The sequence below is a fragment of the Xiphophorus couchianus genome, chromosome 24 (genome assembly GCF_001444195.1).
Source record: "Xiphophorus couchianus chromosome 24, X_couchianus-1.0, whole genome shotgun sequence".
Lineage (NCBI taxonomy): Eukaryota > Metazoa > Chordata > Actinopteri > Cyprinodontiformes > Poeciliidae > Xiphophorus > Xiphophorus couchianus.
In genome coordinates this window covers 4,556,519-4,578,619 of record NC_040251.1, presented here as the reverse complement: position 1 = coordinate 4,578,619, position 22,101 = coordinate 4,556,519, and the positions used below count along the sequence as shown (strand labels likewise).

Below are 22,101 nucleotides of genomic sequence, written 5' to 3'. Positions count from 1 at the left end.
GATGTGTTTTAAAGTGACAATAAATCTTAAATTTAGACATGAGATGTAAATGGATGAGGAAAACAAAATTTGACTAGATTTTTCTTTAAATGTCACACTTTTTAAATAATAAAAAAAGGAAAGTATTATCATATTATTACATCCTCCAAACACCAACTTGTACTACAGTATTCATGACATCATTCCCCATATATGGAAGACATTCTAGATAAATGAAGAAAACTGCACCTGTAGTTACATTCTAAGACGGTCGCAGAATGAGGTAGATGTCTAGGAACAAAATAACTGACAGATGTCTTGCTGGTGGCTTTGTTTTTATTATTTTACCCATAAAAAGTAAATGAAACCATTTTTATATATCCATATTTATACCAATGACTTTCATGACAAACATGTAAAACAATGACCTGCATTTCAATTTAATACGTAACTTTTAAAACATGCAAACGTTTTCAAAAATTTTGATTTAGATCTGTAGTTTTAAATAAGAAGGGTCAAGTACGAAGCATGCACTACGGATGGAAACACTATACATGTAATTTAATTTAAAAAAAAATAAATGGACCTAGCTTTGTGCATTGGTGCTCAGACATCTTGGAACAGGAAGTGGCCATCTCCAAACCGTTTACACAAAGATGGGAGCATGAACTTGCCCAAAAGTGTTGCACGAAAAACAACGGCATTTCTTTAATAGTGAAGACATTCTAAATATTTTAAGCGTTTCTAAGTAGGTTAAACATTCATTGTTGTTTTGCTTTGTTTTACGGAGCAGACAATGAGAGGGTTTATTTGCTAACCTTATTGGTCTGGTCATAAGATGTTGCAGAACCCCAAATTTCAAGTCTCCTTCATTAGATCCACACTCACCAGTCTCATTAGTAGGTAAACCAATTGAATTTCTCATTAACACAGTTATGTGTTATTGAGAATCAATTGAGGAGCAACTCCACATGTTCAGCCATCTCAATGTGGTAAAGATGAGGAGTCAAAAACTGTGCATCAGACTGGGGGGAAACATTTGCGTGGCTAAAAATCCCTGAATAATATCAATAGTTCAGAGCCAACAAGAGCTAAAATAACAGCTTAAACAAACCAAGACACAATAAGTAATACCAACTGGAACATGTAGAACCTTGAAGCAGACAGGCTACAGCAGCAGAAGACCATCTCCACTCCCCCGTCTGTCAACTGAGGCTCAAATTTGCGCCAAAACTGGACAATCTCTGATTGGAAAAATGTGTCAGTCCATGAGTCTCGAGTTCAGCAGGTGGTGGTGGTGTGATGGTGAGGGGAATGTTTTCTTTGGTACACTTCAGGCCACTCGGTACCAGCGGAGTATTTTTTTTTTGAATGCCAAAGCCTGTCTGAGTGTAGTTGCTGCCTATACCCATCCCTTAATGTGTGATCATCTCAAACTGTTTGCAGTAAATCTTGGCAATGTGGAGGAATGGAAAACAGAGAGAATTATGAATATGTAGCTAAAAGAGCTGTTATTATGGTGATAAGGACAGGAATCTCTGAGGAATTCTTCAGAGGCCATGCAGAAACAATGCCACAAAGACATTTCTGAATGCCCAATGAATGCAATTGGTCTAAAGGTGGGTTATGATTGCCGTTTCTCAAAGAGAACAACTGGTTGTCTTCTGCTGACAACAAAATGCGCTCAGGACTATATTTAAACTGGAATAGGTTAAAAAAAAACCTTCCAGGAAGACAGTACAGCCAACACACTGTCGCTATGCATCTACACCTCTCCCGGCCGAACAGCTGGGTGCGCAGACACCTCCTTCCCCCTGCTGCTTTGACAAGGTTGTCGTGTGCCGATAGCGGGCAACTAACTTCTGCAACCTCTCAGCTTCTAAATCCAGAGCGGGTAAGGCAGACTTAGCCTTGAAACCCAGAAGACGCACCACTCAGTGTTTCTTAGCCAGTAGGTAATATTGCTTTTTATAGGCTCCTAGTAGCTCTTGAGTCCCCTGAAAGTTTCCTTCTCTTTGTGTTCCTTTAACACAATGCAAATAGCTCTAGTCTACTCCCTGACCCGAGGACCATCTCTACAGTGGTTAAAGGATCCATGCTGAGGGGCCACATTGTTAATCAACTGGTTTGTTCTGTAGTACGGCACAGCAAGGCAGCAGCAGCAATGCCCTTGTGGCTATTTGCATGTGTTCCAGGAGCTCTTAAACCCTTTGATTCCTCAGTACAAATGAGAGATTTAGGCTTTCATCCCTGGATCTGCTGTAAGCCTGAAAAAAGACGCATTATTCTGTCACTTGTTGCATTTTGCACGGCCAGCAGCGAACGTCTTGAACTCTACGGTTATTTTTTGAAATCGCCAAGGAAATCTTGCATCGTCATCCACTCCTGCCTGCTGCTTCTGACAGTGACCTTCTTGTACAGGCTGAGCCCACTGCCACAGCGCTATTGTCTTCTGATGGGTAGACGGGCCACTCGGCATCAGCCTCTCTAACATGTAATCAGGTAGCCTTGAAGAGCCTGACAAGATCAACCCACGATAGACCAAACGAGCAAAGGAAGACTTCACTGCGTCTGTTTTCTGATACGCCGATGCATGATTTCTTTGGTTCTGAGCAGAAAAAGCAAGAATAAAAACATAAAAACAGCAGGCAGGCCTGAAAGACAGATGGACACGCAGCAGAGATGCGACTGCATTGTGTGCACAGGCTCATCTGCATGCAGACGCAAGGAAACCTTTCTGTTTATGGGTAGTCAAGCATGTGCCGTAACTGTAGCTCACGTGTCGCCGGCGTTCTTCTATAAATGGCCCAGATTTTATTTAGATGTTCAAGAGAGGAGAGAGAGAGCGAACTCTCAAATAGGGTTGCGATGGCAACAAGCACGTTCGGTGGGGGGAGGGGAGGATTATGAGGAGCGGGGAGTGGTGGTGGTGGGGTGGAGGCATGATAATGTTGGTGTCTCTTTGCAATCGTTTCCCTTCAAAATGAGAGAAGATGAATCCAAGAGCCGCGTTTCGTGATTTCGCTACGCATTGAGAAAATTAATTGAGGAAACTAGAGAAGTCAATAAATCTGCTGATCTTCCTGCTCCCACTTCTTCCCGTCCTCTTTATCACATCAACTTGCTTCCGTCACCATCCATCAACCTCATTCTCTCCCCTCCGTCTGTTTCCCTCCGCATCCCTCCATCCTTTTGTCTGCAGATTCCTCTTGCCCGTCTCGCAGCCGCTCGCTCTCCAGCGAGGGAGAGAAACCCGATTGGCTGCTGGGAGTCCTCCGTCTTCCACAAATGGAGATCTGAACGGTTTCGAGGGATAATCATCGTAATGGCTCGAGTGTTTCCCCCTTGAGTATGTGTGAACAGTGAGGCCAGCCATCTGCTGGCAGGTTGGCACGATGATGGAGTACTATATGTGTAGGCGAAGAGGAGGAGAGGGGCATTCAGGATGAGCATGGTAAACACACAGGAGATAGCCAACAGCGGGCTCACTTCATTTTCACCCAGGGTCCTCTTTGCATTCGCGGTCAAATGAGCAATCCATTGCAAACACTATCGTGGCACACTGGCCCTTCAGATAATGGACACAAACAGGCCTGTCCGCCTGTGTCCGCCGCCTGTCTCTGCCGACAGGCGGCGGAGGAGAAAGATAAATGGGCAGAAGAAAGTTCACTGTGAACACATTCATGAAAAGAATCTGTTCCAGACTCAAATATGCAAACTTTGAAACTTTTAAAAGACAAATGTGGACAGATGGATAAATGAATGGATTGATGGATGGAGCAAAAAAGACGAGTGTCTTCAGAGAGAATGTTAAGGACACGTTTTATTGGAACAACAAATAAATTAAGAGGCTCTTAATTTATCCATGCTTGGTTTTTCTCTTTGTGCTTGTTGGCTGTGGCATTTCAAACAAATATGTAACATGGCAGCAAATAAATGATGAAATATGAGTCTTCTTTTGCTTCTGGCCCGACTCAGTAGTATGTCTCCAGCTCCACCCAACCTACAAATAGAGTAAACACAATTAACTAAACGTTGTTTGGCCTTTACATCGTACAGGTTTTACAGTCAGAGGCTGACCAACAGGGCCGGTCTAAAATCCTGAATGTGGGATGTCAGTGAGTTAGAAAATAAAAAAAACCTTACTAGGAAGAAAAATGTGTCCTAAATTAGAGGCAATGTAGTGAGAATTTTATGAGGAAGATATCCTTGAGGGACAGGAGACGCTGTGGCCTTTGTCACGATACAGCAAGTCAAATATTCATCATTATTTAGAAAGGACATGACTAGATGGGCTGACCACATATAGGTACATAACGGAAAAGAGGAAGACATTTTTAGAGATTAGAATACAACCTAAGGTCACATTTTATCCTAATTTGTTCATTAGGTTATAATGATTTGTGTGTATTTGAGAGCAACAACTGTTCCATCATGTACAAAGATGCTTTAAAATAATATAAACTTCACATCGGTGTAACTTTTCCAGATCCAGTCATGCCGCAACGGCAAATCTCAGGCCGATTCCTTTACAGTACGACTCGCACGCAAAATGACTGCATTCCAATAGAGAACAAGTGACTACTTAAAGGAACCCCAAGTTGTTAACCCAGTAACGCAAAGCTATTGGGACACAGGGCCAGAGGCGGTGTGGGGGGGGCGGGATAAGGGGTGGACATAGTTGCATGGGTGGGGCTTGGAACCCGTTGACACCTGCTTGTATTTCTAGTTTCTTTTGACTTTTTGTGATGGATCCAAACAATAGATCCTATCAGATCCTATCCATGCTGAGGAAAAGCATGGATAGGAAGCTGGTCAGAGCTAAAGGTCCTGCAGGACTAAATAGCCACAGCTGCAGCAGGAAGCTCCGTCGGCTGGACTTATTTTGATGTGCTGATGCGAGAGGCCAGCGGCGCTCAGCGATCAGAGCCGTGGGGCTCAGATGTAGCGCCTCCGTCAAACAAACAAAGGAAGCAGTAAAAGAAGCAGCTGAATCAGAACCAGGCCCCTGCATACAGTCCCTGCCGAGCCTTGTGGGTGGAAGAGGGCACCAACAATGGCCGGGTTTGAGGGTTCTACTCCCACAGGGGGGCTGTCGCAATCTGCTGCAGTTTTACTTGTGCGTTTGCCATTATGGCTGCAATATTAGACACAACTAGAGCCAGGACTAGAAGGTAGCCAGTTTCTCCTCATGCTGAGTGTTTGTGAAGGTATGAAAACTAAAAGTCTTACCTCCTGGGCTGCGTCTGAGGATATATCTTCTAACTTCATCGTAGAGGAAGATGAGGAAGGAGTATGGGAAGGCACAGAACCACCAAGAAGGCCTGAGGTGTTAGACAGATGGCGAGAGAGAATTAAAACCAGAATGTGACAAAAACAAACAACACAGATCAGAGTTTGTTCCAGCAGAAAGATAAGAGGAAGGAAGAAAGATGCTAAATAATATGAAGGAGTCATGAGTTGCTGAGTCTGATGTGTTCTCCCTGCTTTCTGATTTTCCTCAAAGAATCTCATAGAACATCCTGCCTCAGAAGTGGAAATTACTGGAGCCAAGACATAATAGCCACTATTCTTTATGGAACATATCAAAGAGAAAAAAAGCATAACTACTCTTAGTTAAAAGCCAGCCCCGGAAAACAAGCATCTGGAAGGGCTTTCAGAGTGGATTAGAGAATAAGAAAACCTCTGAAAGCAGAAATGAGCAGAAAAACAGCATTATTAGGGATTACACTTCATGACAAATTGCAATTAAGAAAAGGGAAATGGTTGAAGCCATAAAGACAGAAGAAGGCTTGATCGAAACAAAGTGTGGGTGTGTGTTTTTCTCACTTAAGAGGGTACATTCTGAGGGCCACATCCATGCCTGGACAGTATGACAGGAAAGCAGCCAGAGCTGTCTCCTCAAAGAGTCCGAAGATCAGGATGCGGTTCCTGTTGGGAGAAAAACAGCGTATCCAAAGGTTTTCTTCCATTTTTAAGTTTTAAAAGAATCAGTTTCTGGTCTTTGGTATGACCTGAGGACAGGGTGTCCTCCAGTGTATTATAGGCCTGGCCGCCCGCCATGCTTCACTAGCGACACCGCCAGGCTAAACCTTTCTTGTATATGATTCTAGAAAAATAATAATAATTGTTTTTGTTTCTTTTAAAGCCGGATTGCAAGCGTCTCTGTTGCTCTGAGCGTTTCACTGGCGGAGCAGATTTATTCCTAAAAGATATGTTTAGAGAAGATATGTTTATAGTTTATGCATTTAAAGACGGACCAATCACACAGCGGTGTGATTGGTCCATCTCATATATGTATTGCCGGTTGCTCGGAGCGTTAGCAGTTCACGAACCAGCGCTAACCTCATCGTGCAGGTTCAGCGTGGTGAGGAGCTTGCGCCCTCTCCTCGCAGTCACGCATCACGCTGATTTTATATTCTTATTTTTTTTGTATTATTTTTACATGATGCGTCAAACCATATGAAATGCTTTGTCCACTTAGCAAGTTTTCTGGGGGAAACCCTGTGAGGATAATTATGAAATGTCTGCAATATTCCATCTAAAGCTGGTACATACCTGACAATTAACTTTTAAATGCTACTTTTAAAATAAGAAATAAATTCAATCCAGTGGTGGGCACTGCTAACTTAGCTGCGCTAACCCTATGGCACTCTACCAGCATGGCATTTGGAGAAGCTAATGCTAAATCAGTAAACCAACACTGTAACTAGGGGAAGCTAATGCTAACGTGCTAAATTCAACCATATTGATGCGCACCCACTTCAAGGAGATTGAGAGGAAGCTCTCAAAACATCGTTTATCTGAAATTTTCCATGGATTTGTTTAATTAAAACCTCTGGTAGTTTGTCCATGTAATTGCTTAATCTTTTGTATACCTCATTTGTTTATTTGTGGTCTACTAGCCATTTGAAAAATACAGTAAATTAGGGCATTCGGGAAAAATTTACTTACGGTAAACTCAGTACACTTAACATTTTTAAATTTAGTAGAAGCTTTGCTATTAGCACATTAACTCATCAGTAGCAGTGTACCCATCAGTGCTGTAATCTCTGTTTTATACCAATACCAACACACCTTTATAACATCTACACAGTAAAGCAAACACCTAACATGTCATCTGTACAAGTTTTGTGTTCCCTTACAATGACTGCCAGTAAGTATTTATAGAGGTAAAACAACAAAGGGCCAAGAATGAGACTTGGGGGATCCCTCAAGTAATACAGAAACAAAGCCTAAGCATGGTTTTAATAATGATTTAACAGCATCATTATTAAAATGAATTTCAGTGGCTTTAGTCTTAAGTAGATGCCAAATCTACGTACTTCATTCCTTGCTGCATAATAGAGTTCCTCCTGGTCTTACAGATGATCAGATCGGCCCACTGGACGATCACAATACTGGTGAAGAAAGCTGTGTGGCAGGTGAACTCAACGATCTTTCTTCTCTCGTATGTCTGGAGCACACAAATTAGGAACAAAATGAGTTTATGAATGTGAGCTCAGACCATGGCTGTTCAGACAGACATGATCAGGGAGACTGACCCACTGCTGTCCATAGCTGTCTTCCAGGTCATTTACAAATTTGTCATCCCACAGGACTCTGATTCCAATCAGGTCCATGGGGAGGAAGCCATTTTCAGCCAAGATCACAAAGTATGTGAAGAACCCAGCTGTGGCCTGCATCATACCTAATGAGAAGGAAAACGGCTATTAAAATCACGCCTTGAGTAGATAAAGATTCACAAATATGTCAAGGTGACTCAGGTTATTACCAATTTGACCGTAGGCCATGCTAATAAGCCTCTCGTTCACCAGTTTGTCTGTTTTGGGGTTCCGGGGCTGTCTCTTCATGATGTCGCTCTCAGCTGCTTCATAAGCCAGGGAGATGGCGGGAACCTGGAGGAGACAGAGAAACTTGTAGCTTCAAAAACAATCATCTTGATCTCATCAAACCTACAAAGTTCCTAAAGACTCACCATGTCTGTTCCCAGGTCGATGCAGAGGATGGTGACGGTGCCCAGAGGCAGAGGGATGTTGGCGATGATGAAGAGGAGGAAGGGTGAGATCTCAGGGATGTTACTGGTCAGAGTGTAGGCGATAGATTTCTTCAGGTTGTCAAAGATCAGACGGCCTGACCAACCAACATCCTGGTTAATATTCTCAGGCAGGCACAAGCAAAACGTAACTTTACATGTTTTCGCTCATCTTACCTTCTTCCACTCCGGTAACGATGGAGGCAAAGTTGTCGTCCAGCAGGATCATGTCGGCCGCCTGCTTGGACACGTCGGACCCGGCGATTCCCATGGCGACGCCGATGTCGGCTTTCTTCAGAGCTGGAGAGTCGTTGACGCCGTCGCCTGTCACTGCCACAATGGCTCCCTGCAGAGGAAGCAGAGTCTCGTGGAAACACGGCCAAACATCCGCATTGATATCTCCGTCACCTCCGGCCCGCTGACGCTCACCTGCCTCTGGCAACCCTCAACGATGATAAGCTTCTGCTGGGGTGATGTTCTGGCGAAGACGATTTCTGTGTGGTGCTTTAAGATCTCGTCAAGCTGGTCTGTCGTCAACTCTTTGAGCTCACCGCCGTGAACGACGCAAGCTTTGGCATCCCTGTTGGAGAGATCACAACCAGGTTTAGCTGATTTCTTAGATTTAAAACTCAAAGGCACCAAATGCACCATAAATGTTTCCATCATGGTCTTATGTTAAAAGCAAGGTGCATATAGAGTCTTAAGGAACTGGATCAGGAGGTTTTCACCAAGAGAGAACAAATGGGCAGATTTCTTATAGATCTGAGCTATGTAGATTGAATGATTATCTCTATTATTACTGTTCAAATGTTTAAAGATTTAAGATTTATTAATGTTCAAAGATTTGTTGAACACTGGAAAAGTGCATTCACCCTTCACTGATGGTCTCTCAAGCTAAAGTTGCTGACAAAGTAGCAAAACAGCAAGCTCAGAGCCGATCTCAGATTTATTTGGCTTGGAGTGAATTAATTGTAAAAGCCTTTTTGGCTAAGCTCTTTGTGCGGCTTTGATAGCCAGCAGTGCTAAACTTGATGATTATTATTGCTACAAGTGGAATATTGATTAATAAGAGGACTGACCGGGGGTTGACTTCTGAAATGGGAACGTTCAGGCGGGCGGCAATGTCCTCAACAGTCTCATTGCCTTCAGAGATGATACCAACGCCTTTAGCGATGGCCTTGGCTGTGATTGGATGGTCACCTGTCACCATGATTACCTGAAAGGAAGGAGATTGAAGGAAAAGCTGAAGCTGTATATCTTTTTCCAACCTAACTGAGTCAAAAAAGAGAACTTGAAGCACCTTGATTCCTGCACTCCTGCATTTGCCCACAGCGTCCGGCACCGCGGCACGTGGTGGGTCAATCATGGCCATAAGGCCAATGAAGCACAGGTTCTCAGTCGGGAAGTTCACTTCATCAGTATCAAAAGCAAAGCCATCTGGGAACTGGTCGTCGGGCAGGTGGAAGTGGCAGAAACCTGAAGGAAACAAAAACCGTCACATGAGCGCGCGGCTCTCTCCTCGTGTCGTTTCAACAGAATCGATCTTTACCGAGAACTCGCTCTCCTAGACCTCCCAGCTCCACGTAGGCGTTCTGAAAAGCGTCCCTCATCTCGTCGTCCAGAGGCTGCTCTTTGCCCTGCAGCACGATGGTGGAGCAGCGGTCCAGAATCCTCTCTGGGGCTCCCTTCATCACCAGCAGGTGCTTGCTTTCTCCGGGAGTCGTGTTCTTGTGGATGGACAGCTGTTGGAGAAGAAAAAAGCTGAACCCAAGAGCCACCCGTGTTTTATGCAAAAGCCTATAAAATAAAATGTTCAGAAACAGGATGAGGACAATAAACAGATTGAACCACTAGGAGGTCTAAATGAACTTCATAAACTTAAACTTTTACACATTCTCTTATGCAGTAATAAGAAGCAGTATATTTTATTTGGCTTATAGACCAACACAAAATAAGGAATGGTGGATAGGAAGGATGAAGGTGAAAGAGGTAGAACATTTAGACCTGATGGATGGTTTACCTGGTATTTGTTGGTTGAGTTGAATGGAATCTCAGCGACCTTGGGGTACTTCTCTCTCATGTCCTTAACAGAACCGCAGCACAGCTCAATACACTTGAGCAAGGCAGCTTCTGAGGCGTCACCAGCCACATCTCTCTGTGGGTTGAAGTACAAGAACAAGGCAAGAATGGTAAATTTGAAATACAGGGTGGGTCACTAGTGTCCATACATAGACGAATGTAAAATGTATATTTATTTTATATTTCAGACCCCTAAAAAGATGCGTTTGACAAAAGAGCAAAGAATTGAAATTATACCCATGGCTGGATCGGGAAGCGGTCGCCTGGTTGCACGAAACGTTAACAGAAAACAGGGAACGAGCGTCACACACCACACTGTGGCAAAATTATTTATTTGCACGTTTCAGAAAACTAGAAATGTTGCAGATCAACCATGAAGAGGTCCAAGGCGTGCAGCGATTACACAGAGTCCCACAAAAATAAAAACGGTTGTCCAATATAAAATGTGTATTTTTTTCTATGTATGGAAACTCATGGCCCACCCTATATATCACTGATAAAAGTAGAATATCCTCAGGCACACTGGTATTCCTGGACTTTAATAATAGCAAGTGCTTCCAATGACAATCTGTTGTTAAGTCTGGCTGCTCTACCAGTTTGTTGGATCCTAGAAGCCCCTTGCCAAGTCATAACTCTGCCATGCTTTCCACATGGTCATACTATTTCTGGTAATGTTGAAAATGATAATTCAGCAAAAGCCACTCAGGTTAACAACCGAGACTCAAGAGATGTCTACATGCTACACCAGCTCTTCACCTTGAGGATGGGAACGTTGCTCTGCTCGGCCAGGAAGACGGCTCGGTTGCAGAGTCCGGCGATCCTGGCCAGAGACGCCCAGGTGGCCGAGCTCCGGTCAAAGGAGGTGCCACTCTGGTTCTCGGTGGTGTCGGCTTCGTGGATCTGGTTGTCGAACCACATGTGGGCCACGGTCATCCTGTTCTGGGTCAGGGTGCCGGTCTTGTCGGAGCAGATGGTGGAGGTGGAGCCCAGAGTCTCCACAGCTTCCAGGTTCTTCACCAGGCAGTTCTTCTTGGCCATACGCTTGGCAGTCAGAGTCAGACACACCTGGGAACAAAAAGCAACTCTTCACTGAGAGAATATTCTTGACGACTGGCAGATAAGAGGACGAAGAGACTTGTAGACTCACAGTGACGGTAGCTAGGAGACCTTCTGGAACGTTGGCCACAATGATACCAATGAGGAAGATGACGGCCTCCAGCCATCCATAGCCAAGGATGAGGGAGAGGATGAAGAAAGACACACCCAGGAAGACGGCCACGCCGGTGATGATGTGGATGAAGTGCTCGATCTCAACGGCAATGGGAGTTTTTCCTCCCTCCAGACTGGAAGCCAGGGTGGCAATGCGACCCATAACGGTTCGGTCTCCGGTGTTGATGACGATTCCTCTGGCAGTTCCTGAACATCAAGAAGGAACATTACAGTTTCCGAATGTTGTCCAGCTACTTTCCTCGAATGCCTCCAAACTTGACATCCCCCAAAATATCCCACCTACATCATAAATATGGTGTTACATTTCTAAGGGCATGAGTACCTTCAACACAGTTGGTGGAGAAAAAAGCTATGTTCCTGGTCTCCAGCGGGTTGTCGTTGGTGAAATCTGGGGATCGGGTCTGGGGCTCTGATTCCCCAGTAAGTGAGGAATTGTCCACCTGGAAAATAAAACAAGAATAAAGTTGTTTTTGCTATGCCATGTTATTGGGACAACTGAAAATTCCTGTTATTAAAGTAGCTCAGGTATTTCTGTATATATAGAGAGTTTATGAGCTTTTAATTGAAAATATAAGTCTCCTCACCTCCTTGGGGAATAAAAAAAGCATCACATAGAGTCCTAGTTCTTATAGCCACTGATCAAAATGGGAAATAGATATTCCACTGAAGTAGGGCAAATGCAGGTTGATCTTTGTGAATCAGGAAATGACAGCAAGAAAAAAGATACTTGCTCAAACTTGTCCATATCTACACTCCATGGGATTTTGAACCAGCTTTTTAGACTATTTTAAATAAAATATGGTTGACCCTACAACAATACTGAAAAACTTTAATCAGACTGAAACCAAATAGAAAACCTGAGTTGAAACACTAGAGAGAAGCTGGTACGGTGGGAGCCCGTCCACAGAGACCTGGTCAATGATCCCACTCTGTATGCCTGAAACTTTTAATTAGTTCTAGAAGTTGAAGTGGTGTACATACACAAAGGTTGCCTATAATTGTTGTACCGGTAATCTACACGTAGACCGACGATACCGACCTTGCAGCCTTGAGCAGAGATGACCCTGAGATCAGCAGGGATCCTGTCTCCACCCTTCACTTCCACCAAATCTCCGGCCACCACTTCCTCAGCATTGATGCTCTTCTTCTCCCCATCACGGACAACCAGGGCTTGCTATGACATCAAAGAAAGGCTTGAAGTAAGACCCTGAGTAGCAACAAGCAGCCATGTGGCAGGCCTGTGGGAGCAGGAAGTCTCACCTGTGGGACCAGGTTCTTAAAGGACTCCATGATCTTGGAGCTCTTGGCTTCTTGGTAATAGGAGAAGCAACCAGTGATGATGACGACAGCAGACAGCACAATACCCAAATACAACTGTAGGAGGACAGACAGGACTCTTCGTTTAGTCTCTGGAGGACCAGAAAATGACTGCCGAGGACAAGTAAGAGTAAGTTCTTACGTTATCGTTTGCCGGTTCATCTTCTGAAGCAGCCTGGATACCATAAGCGAGGAAGCAGAGGATCGCCCCAATCCACAGCAGCATGGAGAAACCACCAAACAGCTGGACGAGAAACCAAGACAGCATTCAAACAACCATCTCTACCGCATGCAAACGCTAATCTAAAAATACATTTGCATCCATTTAAATTGTGCCAAGCCTGTTGTTAGCTCTTACCTGCTTGCAGAACTTCACCCATTCGGGTGTGGTTGGGGGAGGTGTCAGGGCATTTGGACCATCTCGGGCTAGAATCTCTTTTGCTCTGGAGGCAGAAAGACCCTAAACAGACATAGCGTGAAATTAGCTTCTAAAGTCTCTATGGGAGATTGATATAAAGTATTCTGTGAAAAAGATGGTGGATTTAGATTCAGGTCTGACGAAAGTCACATTTAGCCTTTTGAGGTTAAGAAGTCTAACCAGACATTTGTCTAAGCAAATATTGTCAACCCAGTCAATAAGGACGGTGTTCCTGATGGATTGAGTCTTTGCTTTGAGGAAGACTCACACAGACTAAGTTTTAACAGATGATCAGGCATTTATCCTCTGTGAAGTTGTTTATTGCACAATAAAGACCATAAACAGTCTTCTGAAAACAAAATGTAGGATTCCCTTTGTCGTGCAATGCCACAATCCCACTGCAAAACAGGCTTTATCATTTGGGTTAATAGACACTTTGGTAAATCTTCTGCCCATGCACCACATTGCTACTCTGCAGGATAATTATATGAAAGTCTGCTTTCAAACGCGCAGACAAACACAAGCTCCACGCCGTGTTTGTCTGCGTGGAGCTTGTACTCTGGCCTTATCTACCTCTGTGAATCCAGATAAATCCCGTGCGTAGAGAGCTCACCCTTGATAGGTCCGTGCCGTATTTTCTGTGAAGTTCATCCAATGTCAGCTTGTGATCATCCTATGGAAGGAGAGGAAGGGAAAAAAAACAAAACACAAAGAAGAGAGAATGAGATTGACAGACATTGCGTCAAACAGGCTGAAATCCCTGTCATTTTAAAAGCGCAGATATTATCTCCTCTGAGGATTAAAGAATGTGTTGACGTGGCCTCCAGGGAACACAAAGATGACAAAACCGAGTCGACCGTCTGATCCGGATTATGGATGCATGCGGGTACGTACAGTGATTTTTAAGATTAGTCAAACATTTGAGTCAAAACTAGTGTGCAGAGGATTGGTGAACTTGCAGTCAAACGTGAACTGCAAACAACCCAACAGAATACTCAAATCCTTTTGGCTTATATCTAGCAACTCATCTTCCATTTTAAACCAACATGTGGGGAAAAAAAAAGTTTCGTGTAGCTGTGGTTTCTCTAATTGAGAAGGCAAAAAGTGTTTCTGCAAATGAACAGCCAGAGAGGCTGACACATTCATGTGCCCACACTGAGTTTTTTTTTTTTTTTTTTCTTCTTTTGTTCAATAACGCCCACCACGGGTGAATGAAAAGAAATTCCTCCGGTGTAATTTGGATCAACTGCAATCATATCTGACTTCCATCTTTCGTCTCTGTTGTACTGTGAAACAAAAACCGGGTTTTGTTGTCTTCATGAAACGCCCCGAGTTGAGATGCCCCCGCTGCTTTCTGTGGTGATAACAATGACATCATACATGTGTCAATGCCTCGCTGGAAGCTATGTGTTTTTAATAAAATTTTTCACATAAATCAACATCCCACATAAGAAAGTGTATTCATCTACTTTTCGCAAACGTTTCCTGCCCGTCTTTATTTCAAAACCCACAATGGAAATAAAATGGTCGTTCTTTACAAATGAGAGCACATTTCTTACAGTAGTTGTTTATCAAAATTATAAGTTGCCTTTTTAAAGAAAAAAAAAAACTAATATCACATATGCAGCTCTAAATAAGTTGTATTTAGCTGGACTGGAGGCAACAACCTCTGCATTAGCTGCTAATATGGCAATAATACACAAACTTCTGCAGAGAAAGTGAGCGGTGACCACTTTCTCTGTTGTACTCTCATTAACAATTAGCATTATGAAAGCAAGCGTGCCAAATGTGCCATGGATAACATGTTATCACATGCTCCAAAAGCAGAGCTGCTTTTTGTTCCCTTCTCAACGGGCCGGCTGAGGACATCTCTCGCCTGGCCTTCTTTCATGTTTCGGCCTCGTTTTGATGTTATTTGGTCGGCCGGGCCACAAGCTCTCAGATAAATCCTGGCTTGGAAATTCCTGCTGCTATTTAAATAAATGAAGTCACTCTATTTTTAGCGATCGGCCGTTTCTGCTCAGACTATGCCACATGTAGTCAAATCAAAGGCTGCATAGTGTTGCTATGGGAATAGCCTCTATTGTCTTTACTGGACTTTGATACCTCTAGTTAATTGTACGCCTGGGCAATAATCATTAACATGTCAGCTGGATGTGCTTCTCCAGAGACCCGTCTGTATTTTTACTGCTGCTCCGCAAGCCGCCATCGTTTAACCGCGGATCAGATCTGAAGCGCCGGAATCACAAATACGTGACGATAAATCATTCTAAAGCGTTTATTTGGACTGAAAGAGTTTCTGCATCTCCAGGGGAACGTTAAAGCTGGGGCATGGCGTTAATTGCAGCGAATGATATGCTAGATTGGAAAGATCAGAGGAGATTGGCGATAGCGTTGCTATGACATTAAGATGTCCTTCAGCTTGCGGCAGGACTTTGAGATCTAGTTAAGATGTTCAAAGGACGATAACGATTAATATGTCACCAAGATGAGAGTTTTATTACCTTATAATTCAGAAAGATGCCAGCAGAAAGACACTGGGCAAGTATTAGTGTTGGACGCTTCGTAAAATCGACTGAAATGACGACCCTTCCATTTAGATTTGATTTAAAATGAAAAAATGTCTAATGTTCAAACGTAGTAGTCAAACGATCGAACCCAAAATGGCTTTTAAAATCTGAACACATTGAATACGTTAAGAGTCAAATAAAAACTTATTTTTGTGGACAACTTTTGACGTTTGAGTACATTTAGAAATGACTAACGATCTACTTCAATTAGTCGACTATTGATATCTAATACGTTTTGGTTTGATTAGTTGATTGAGAGCAAATTCTCATTCTCAACAATCTGTTCAGAAAGCATTAAAATATTATAAACCAGAATATCATCCAGTAGGAAACAGAAAAATATCATGGAACGGGAAAAAAATCATACTAACTAAACGTACTATAATACACGTAATATATCGAGGTATATTGACCATGAACTATGGTTTTCACTGAGATGATATTGATATGTGTGTACTGAGCTTCAGTGATTTTTGCAAATTGTTCCAATCACTGGGTGACGCTAAATGAGATGCACTTCCCTGATGATGATCGTTGTGGTGATGAATTTATTAAATTCTGAGTATTGTTGGAAATCTTGAAGGTGTGTTGATAATTAAGCAAAAGAAGTGACACATATTGAGACAGAGCGAGGCCTCAGGTGACCGTAACCATTTCTCCTTGTGGTCTGACCTTGTGAAGGACACGACAGTCGGGTCTTTTTGGGCGAAATGTCTCTAATTCGCAAAATAATTTCCCGCTGCCCTTTAAAGCGCCCTCGCTACACTTTCAAAACGTATCACGATTTTGTGAAACGAATCACTCTCTCCTAAACTTTGACTTCCTCTTTGACCTTGGTGAAAGGACTTGAGGGGGAGAAAAGCTGACACCAGCGGAAACTGGCCAGCCGTCCTCTGACCTATCCGCCCTTCTTGACCTTACTTTGTCCACGACTGGAAAGTAAGATCTTAAGCATGTGTTGGAGCCTGATTATAGCTGGAGACGCTTTAATAACATGTGGCTGCATGTGTAGGAGTGCAAGCAGCAATCTGTATGAAGCAGACAGACATCTCATGTGACTCTCCGTGAGGTTTGTGTCAGCCGTAACGGTCCATCCCTGCGACCGCTCGCTCCGACAGGCTCCGCCGGCGGAAAGGTCGGCGTACTCACCAGATCCACTTCTTTCTTCAGCTCGTCCATATCCTTCTTCTGCTTCCCCTTCTTGTGCTTCTTCTCACCGTGTTCTGACGTCGCGGCCGGCTTGTAGTCATCCTTCCCTTTCTGGATTGGAGAAAAGTGAGAGACACAAACAAGTCCCAGAATAAGACCGAGCACATGCGGGAAAGGCGGCTCTTGGTTTTTCACGAGGAAGCGCAGAAAGTATTCCTCTTTGCTGTGCAAACAAGCTTGTGCGTTAATCATTGACTTGCCACACACACACACACAAAAAAAGAAGCAGATTACAAAATGACCTCACAATCCAAAAGTTTTCTAACACACGCACCAGAAGAGAAGAGGAGAAAAAGTTGGAATACTCACTCCAAGCCCCATGATTGCAGAGTAGCTCTGAGAGCAGTCAATCCAATTCTCTTTTTCAAAACTTCCCCACTCCGCCTCTCTCCGTGTCCCACACCGCTACTCTCGGCCCTGCTGTCTTCCTCACTCCCAGAGCGGAGAAGATGGTCCGCTCGGCGTTAGCATACCTTTATATCTGCGGCTGGAGCCCTACCTGCCCTGTAGGGGGAGGAGTTTTGGGGGGGATGGGATGGCAAAACTCGACAGGTGAGTTGCAGAGAGAGGGCGGGGAGTGGATCCAACTCAAACGTATGGGAGCAAAGAGGAGGGGTGAATATTTCTCAACTTCCCTGTTCTGTTGTCACTGCTTCCCTCTTTTTCCATGCTGCTCTTTTTCTGATTGAATCACACTTTTCATGAAGCTTCTTCACAGTCCCCCCCTCCACAGACAGGATACGCCACATTGACGGGGATTTGAAACCAGAGAAACTCAAAATGCAACAAAACCTGCTCTGACTCTGCTCTGCTTTGAGGAGTTCGCCTGGGTACAGAATGTACAGAATGTTCCGGTTGAGTGAAAAGTGGAGAGTGATGAGAAATGCAATGGTTTAAACTTTATTCTGGCATAAAAATCGAAATAAACGGTAGGAAGTTGATGCAGTGGATGTTAAATTAAGCATCTCTTAACCCCTGAAGCTTCTCAGCTGCAGTCCAGTTGGTGTGAACAGTGTCCTCCAGAATCCTAAGGCCAAATCTACAAAGCAAAAATACTCAAAAAAAAAAAAAAAAGACTAAGAGGCTTTCTCCCAAAACACTGAAGATAGAAAAGAAACCTAGGTTCAGATAAACTGTTGCACACAGCAGAGATAACATGAGGAATGCAGAGGGAGTAATCCACAGAGCGGTTAGCTCTGCCTCTCTGAGGTCAGTGTGTCCTGTTGGGGAGAGGACACACACACACAGCCAAGAAAATCTCTCTCTGCTTGAGGATTTCTTTATTTTCCTCATAAAGTGTATCATTTCAGCTGTCGGAGGCCTCGCCTTTTCGCTCCAAGCAATAAACCTTAGAAGTTTAACAGAGCAGGTTTCGGTGCCCTTGAGCAGGTCAAAGGTCAGCCAGCTGCCAATCGGATTGGAGACGTTGCTTGCTTTGTGAATGCAACGCTTCAAATATGTATCCGATGCGGCTCAAAGTGAAGGCCGGATGTCGTCGCCCGTGCCCCAGCTGACACGGGCGACCTTGAAGGTACGCTCTCTTCCTGTTCGCTGGAACTGGCAAGGCCGGAGAGTTACCCTTGATGGCAGCGCGGCGGAGGACGCCGGAGTGTTTTGGAGTAAACTTCCGAACTGTTTGTACTCATTCAGCTATGCAGGGGGGGTAGGAGAGTAAGGAGGAGTCGGGGGAGGAGGGAGGATGAGAAAATGCTGAGGGAGACGGAGTGGTTAAAGGAAATGTAGTGAAATGGACTGATGATGGGGAGGAACAACTGCAACACAAGTGCGAAGGTAAAGACTGAGAGAGGACGTTAGCTTGATGTGCTTTTTATCCCTCTGACCAAAAGAATATTTCATATTTGGACACAAACATGTAAAATATTAAATCTCACGATAGATTCTGAATTGGACGTAGGCGTGGACACTTCCTGGTTCATTATAACCCATGTACAGGTGACTGCAATTTTTTCAACGGAATGCAACTCCAAATTATATGCACAAAAAAAGAAAAAACGTCGCCTATTTGCAGATTATTTTTTGCACAGGATATCTAAAATATCCCAAAGAAATGCAGCGCGGGAATCTCAAATACCGAGGCACAATGCTACTTGACACGCTAAACATTTCCCTGGTGCAAACACGATTGCTGGCACCCTGTGCTTTGCAGCATAATGCTCAGAGTCCGCACAGCTCAACTAGCAGTTGTATAATTGTTAAAGAATTCCCGTTTACACTTTTGTTTGTCGGATTAATTCCAGAAAACGGTTGAAGTCTTTGGGAATTTGGCCTCCCACGCAGAGTCGGGAGCATTTTACGCAATCAATCAAACCAAAAGGGCAAATTATGATTGAGCCTAAGTGGCTCCCTCGGAGCTTTCACGCGGCTTACGAGGGTTTAAGTTCTATAATGAAGGTGGTATAGGCGCTTGTTTGACCCAAAACAGAGTTCTGCTGTATATAAACAACGTGGGAGCTGAGGACGTAAAACGTTGCCTTTGCAATGTCACAGTAGAAGCCGGAACAAGGAGTCACAGTAGTGTTGTTAGGGGAAACATTTACGCTAGCGACGTGGCGCTGATGTCACTTCGCTGGCACAAACATGAAAGATGGCACACCAGAACAGCAGCTACAATGGAAACCTGTACATCTCCAATGGACATTTGTCATATTTCACTGAAATACTCCATGCCATTGTCTCTGAATGAGTCGATGCGTCCTTTCAAACCGGCGACATCTGCAGTTTCCATCACCTTTTAAACAAGTCCATAAAAAGGGTACATTGTAAATGTTTCACCACCAGGTAGGCTGGACTTGTAGTCCTCTAACTGTCATGAACTTTGGACCCAGAGTGACGCCTGAGGCATTTAAAACGTTTCATAATCAAACCGAAAGCTTCCGGAGACGAGTCGCAAAAGTCATCTTCTTTAAAGCCAATCTCTCAAAAACCATAATGTAATTCCACGAGCAGCCTGATTCTGATAAGCTGTGTGGTAAACAAATGATAATAGAGAAGTTATCTGGGTTGATTACTGCATTGGATGTTTGAAGATGCAAATATTATTAGCATTTGTCAAACTGCTTAGCCGTATTAATGGCTTATTAATGCTCAGCCATAACAACATGGCACCTAATCGTCATGCTGGTCAACCGCTCGGTCACACACTGCTGCGGGAAGACATCCCATTCCTCAAACCAGCATGCGCCACAAATTTAATGATGACCAGCCATTTTTCTCCAGTAAAGTGAGATGCCATCCCACGCCATAATACTGCCACCACCAAAAGCTACCTGGCAGAGGTAGACAGGATTTCGCTAGCTTTTAATTAGCATGGCCATATTGGGATTCACCTCACACATGTAACACCATTTAAAAGGAAATAAACTTTATAACAGCATATTCCGTCATCCCGAGCAACTGAATCACTTTGCCAGATGGGCAGATGCCCAGGGTAGCATTAGAAAGAGGGCGAATAAGCCACAAAATAGAACGTTCTCTATTGGTTTCCTGGATACAGAGTTGGTGCCCGCTACTTACCCTTTAGAATAGGGAGACTATTTGTCGTGAATCTTTAGAATAGACGATTTTCTGCTCTGTGATTGGTCATGTAGGTGACAGAATGAAAGTCCTACCTCTACCAGAACCATCTCTGGTTCATGTTACTGGAAAACGGGGCAGCAGTCATACCAATGAAATGAAATGCAGCTCAAATAAAACAGAAAGAAGTTGAACAAAAAAAAAAAAAAATCTAACAAAAAATGGAGATGCAGAAGAAGACAGAAGTAGGGTGGACAAACTATGAAAAAAGTCATAATTGTGATTTTTTTTTTCTCTCTCTGTATTGAATATTTTATGTGGAAGACATTGAACTTCTTGAAAGTTCATACATTTTCACTGACATCAATAAAGCAAATAAGTAATTATGTATGAAAAATAGAGACAAAGTGTCCTACGGTAAACTGGCGTCCTGTCCAGGGTCTGAAATGTCCCGCTGGAGACGGGCACCAGCACCCCTCCTGACCCCAGTAGGGACAAGGGTGTACAGAAAATGGATGGATGGATGGAAATAGTGACAAAGAATCATCAATATAATGTAGGCGATCATTTAAATGACATCCATAAATGACCTGACATCTTTTACTGGATGTAAGGGAGATATTCCAATAATAACTTCACAGATCTTCACCTTACAAAAGTCTACACCAACCCTTTCAATCTACAATCATTATTTACTTAACACCAAAAAATATATAGTGAAGCAGCCATGATCACAACAAACACACTGCATATGTTTTACTCTCCTAAGTCACTAAATGATTAATAAAAAATGCATGTTAGCTTGAAAATAACATATTTTGCATCTAGATTTATCAAAAACGCCTGTTCCGTCACCTGACCTTTGATACAAACAAACAAAAGACCATGTACATACCAGTGATTGTGGAGATTTAGGCGGAACCTGACAGTGAAACTTGAGTTCACACTGTGACAATTTGCCTTGTAATGTTCTCCCTCCCCCTCCGGCTCGGGACGAGTCTGGGGGAAAAAAAACAACAAAGAGCAACTGTTTGCTGATCAGCCGTCATGAGGTCTCAACTAAAACTGTGACATGCTCACTATGAACAATCCCGAACAAAAATCCAGTCAGAGTATTTTTGCTTTGTAGATTTGGCCTTAGGATTCTGGAGGACACTGTTCACACCAACTGGACTGCAGCTGAGAAGCTTCTGGGGTTAAGAGATGCCTAATTTAACATCCACTGCATCAACTTCCTACCGTTTATTTAGATTTTGATGCCAGAATAAAGTTTGAACCATTGCATTTCTCATCACTCTCCACTTTTCACTCCACTGGAACATTCTGCACCCAGGTGAACTCCTCAAAGCGGAGCACAGTGAGAGCAGGTTTTGTCGCCTTTTGAGTTTCCCCGGTTTCAAATCCCAGTAAATGTGGCGTATCCTGTCTGCTCCCGCTGTCCAGACGCGAGGACAGCAGCCAAAAAGGAGGGGGGGGGGGGGGGAATACAAAACCCGTCCGAAATGAAGTGATGTGGGAGGTTTGGGTTACACATCTTTGTGGCGTTTGTGCGGTGAGAGAAAAATGTCTTACACATCACAATTTCCCTGACAACAAACGGTGAGTAGCGCCGTCTGTTTGTGCTACTTGTGTCTGGTCACACCTCCAGTTCCCACACGCTGATCACACTAACGCTCCCTAATTACATCCTTCAACACATGCTGCTGAACGGGGGGATCCAGAAATGTCCT

The 22,101-nt window shown here is 43.7% G+C and overlaps 1 protein-coding gene and 1 long non-coding RNA gene across 2 annotated transcripts; one reads left to right on the top strand and one right to left on the bottom strand.

Annotated features, from left to right (window-relative positions):
• The first annotated feature begins 86 nt into the window (after positions 1-86).
• On the top strand, positions 87-3,880 carry LOC114140847 (uncharacterized). The gene is made up of 2 exons (XR_003594701.1): positions 87-1,873; positions 3,182-3,880. It is a non-coding gene; the product is annotated as an uncharacterized LOC114140847 (long non-coding RNA).
• Positions 3,785-17,535, bottom strand: LOC114140846 (sodium/potassium-transporting ATPase subunit alpha-1). The gene is made up of 23 exons (XM_028011107.1): positions 17,147-17,535; positions 16,778-16,888; positions 13,672-13,731; positions 12,999-13,100; positions 12,783-12,884; positions 12,584-12,697; positions 12,363-12,497; positions 11,646-11,763; positions 11,241-11,509; positions 10,850-11,158; positions 10,035-10,169; positions 9,564-9,756; positions 9,315-9,490; positions 9,094-9,230; positions 8,444-8,594; positions 8,192-8,360; positions 7,958-8,112; positions 7,754-7,877; positions 7,524-7,669; positions 7,305-7,435; positions 5,809-5,910; positions 5,212-5,303; positions 3,785-3,982 (listed from the first exon to the last, which is right to left on the bottom strand). Exons 1-23 carry the CDS (start codon positions 17,156-17,158, stop codon positions 3,954-3,956), a joined length of 3,072 nt encoding a protein of 1,023 aa, XP_027866908.1. The 5' UTR covers positions 17,159-17,535; the 3' UTR covers positions 3,785-3,953.
• Between the last annotated feature and the right edge of the window lie 4,566 nt (positions 17,536-22,101).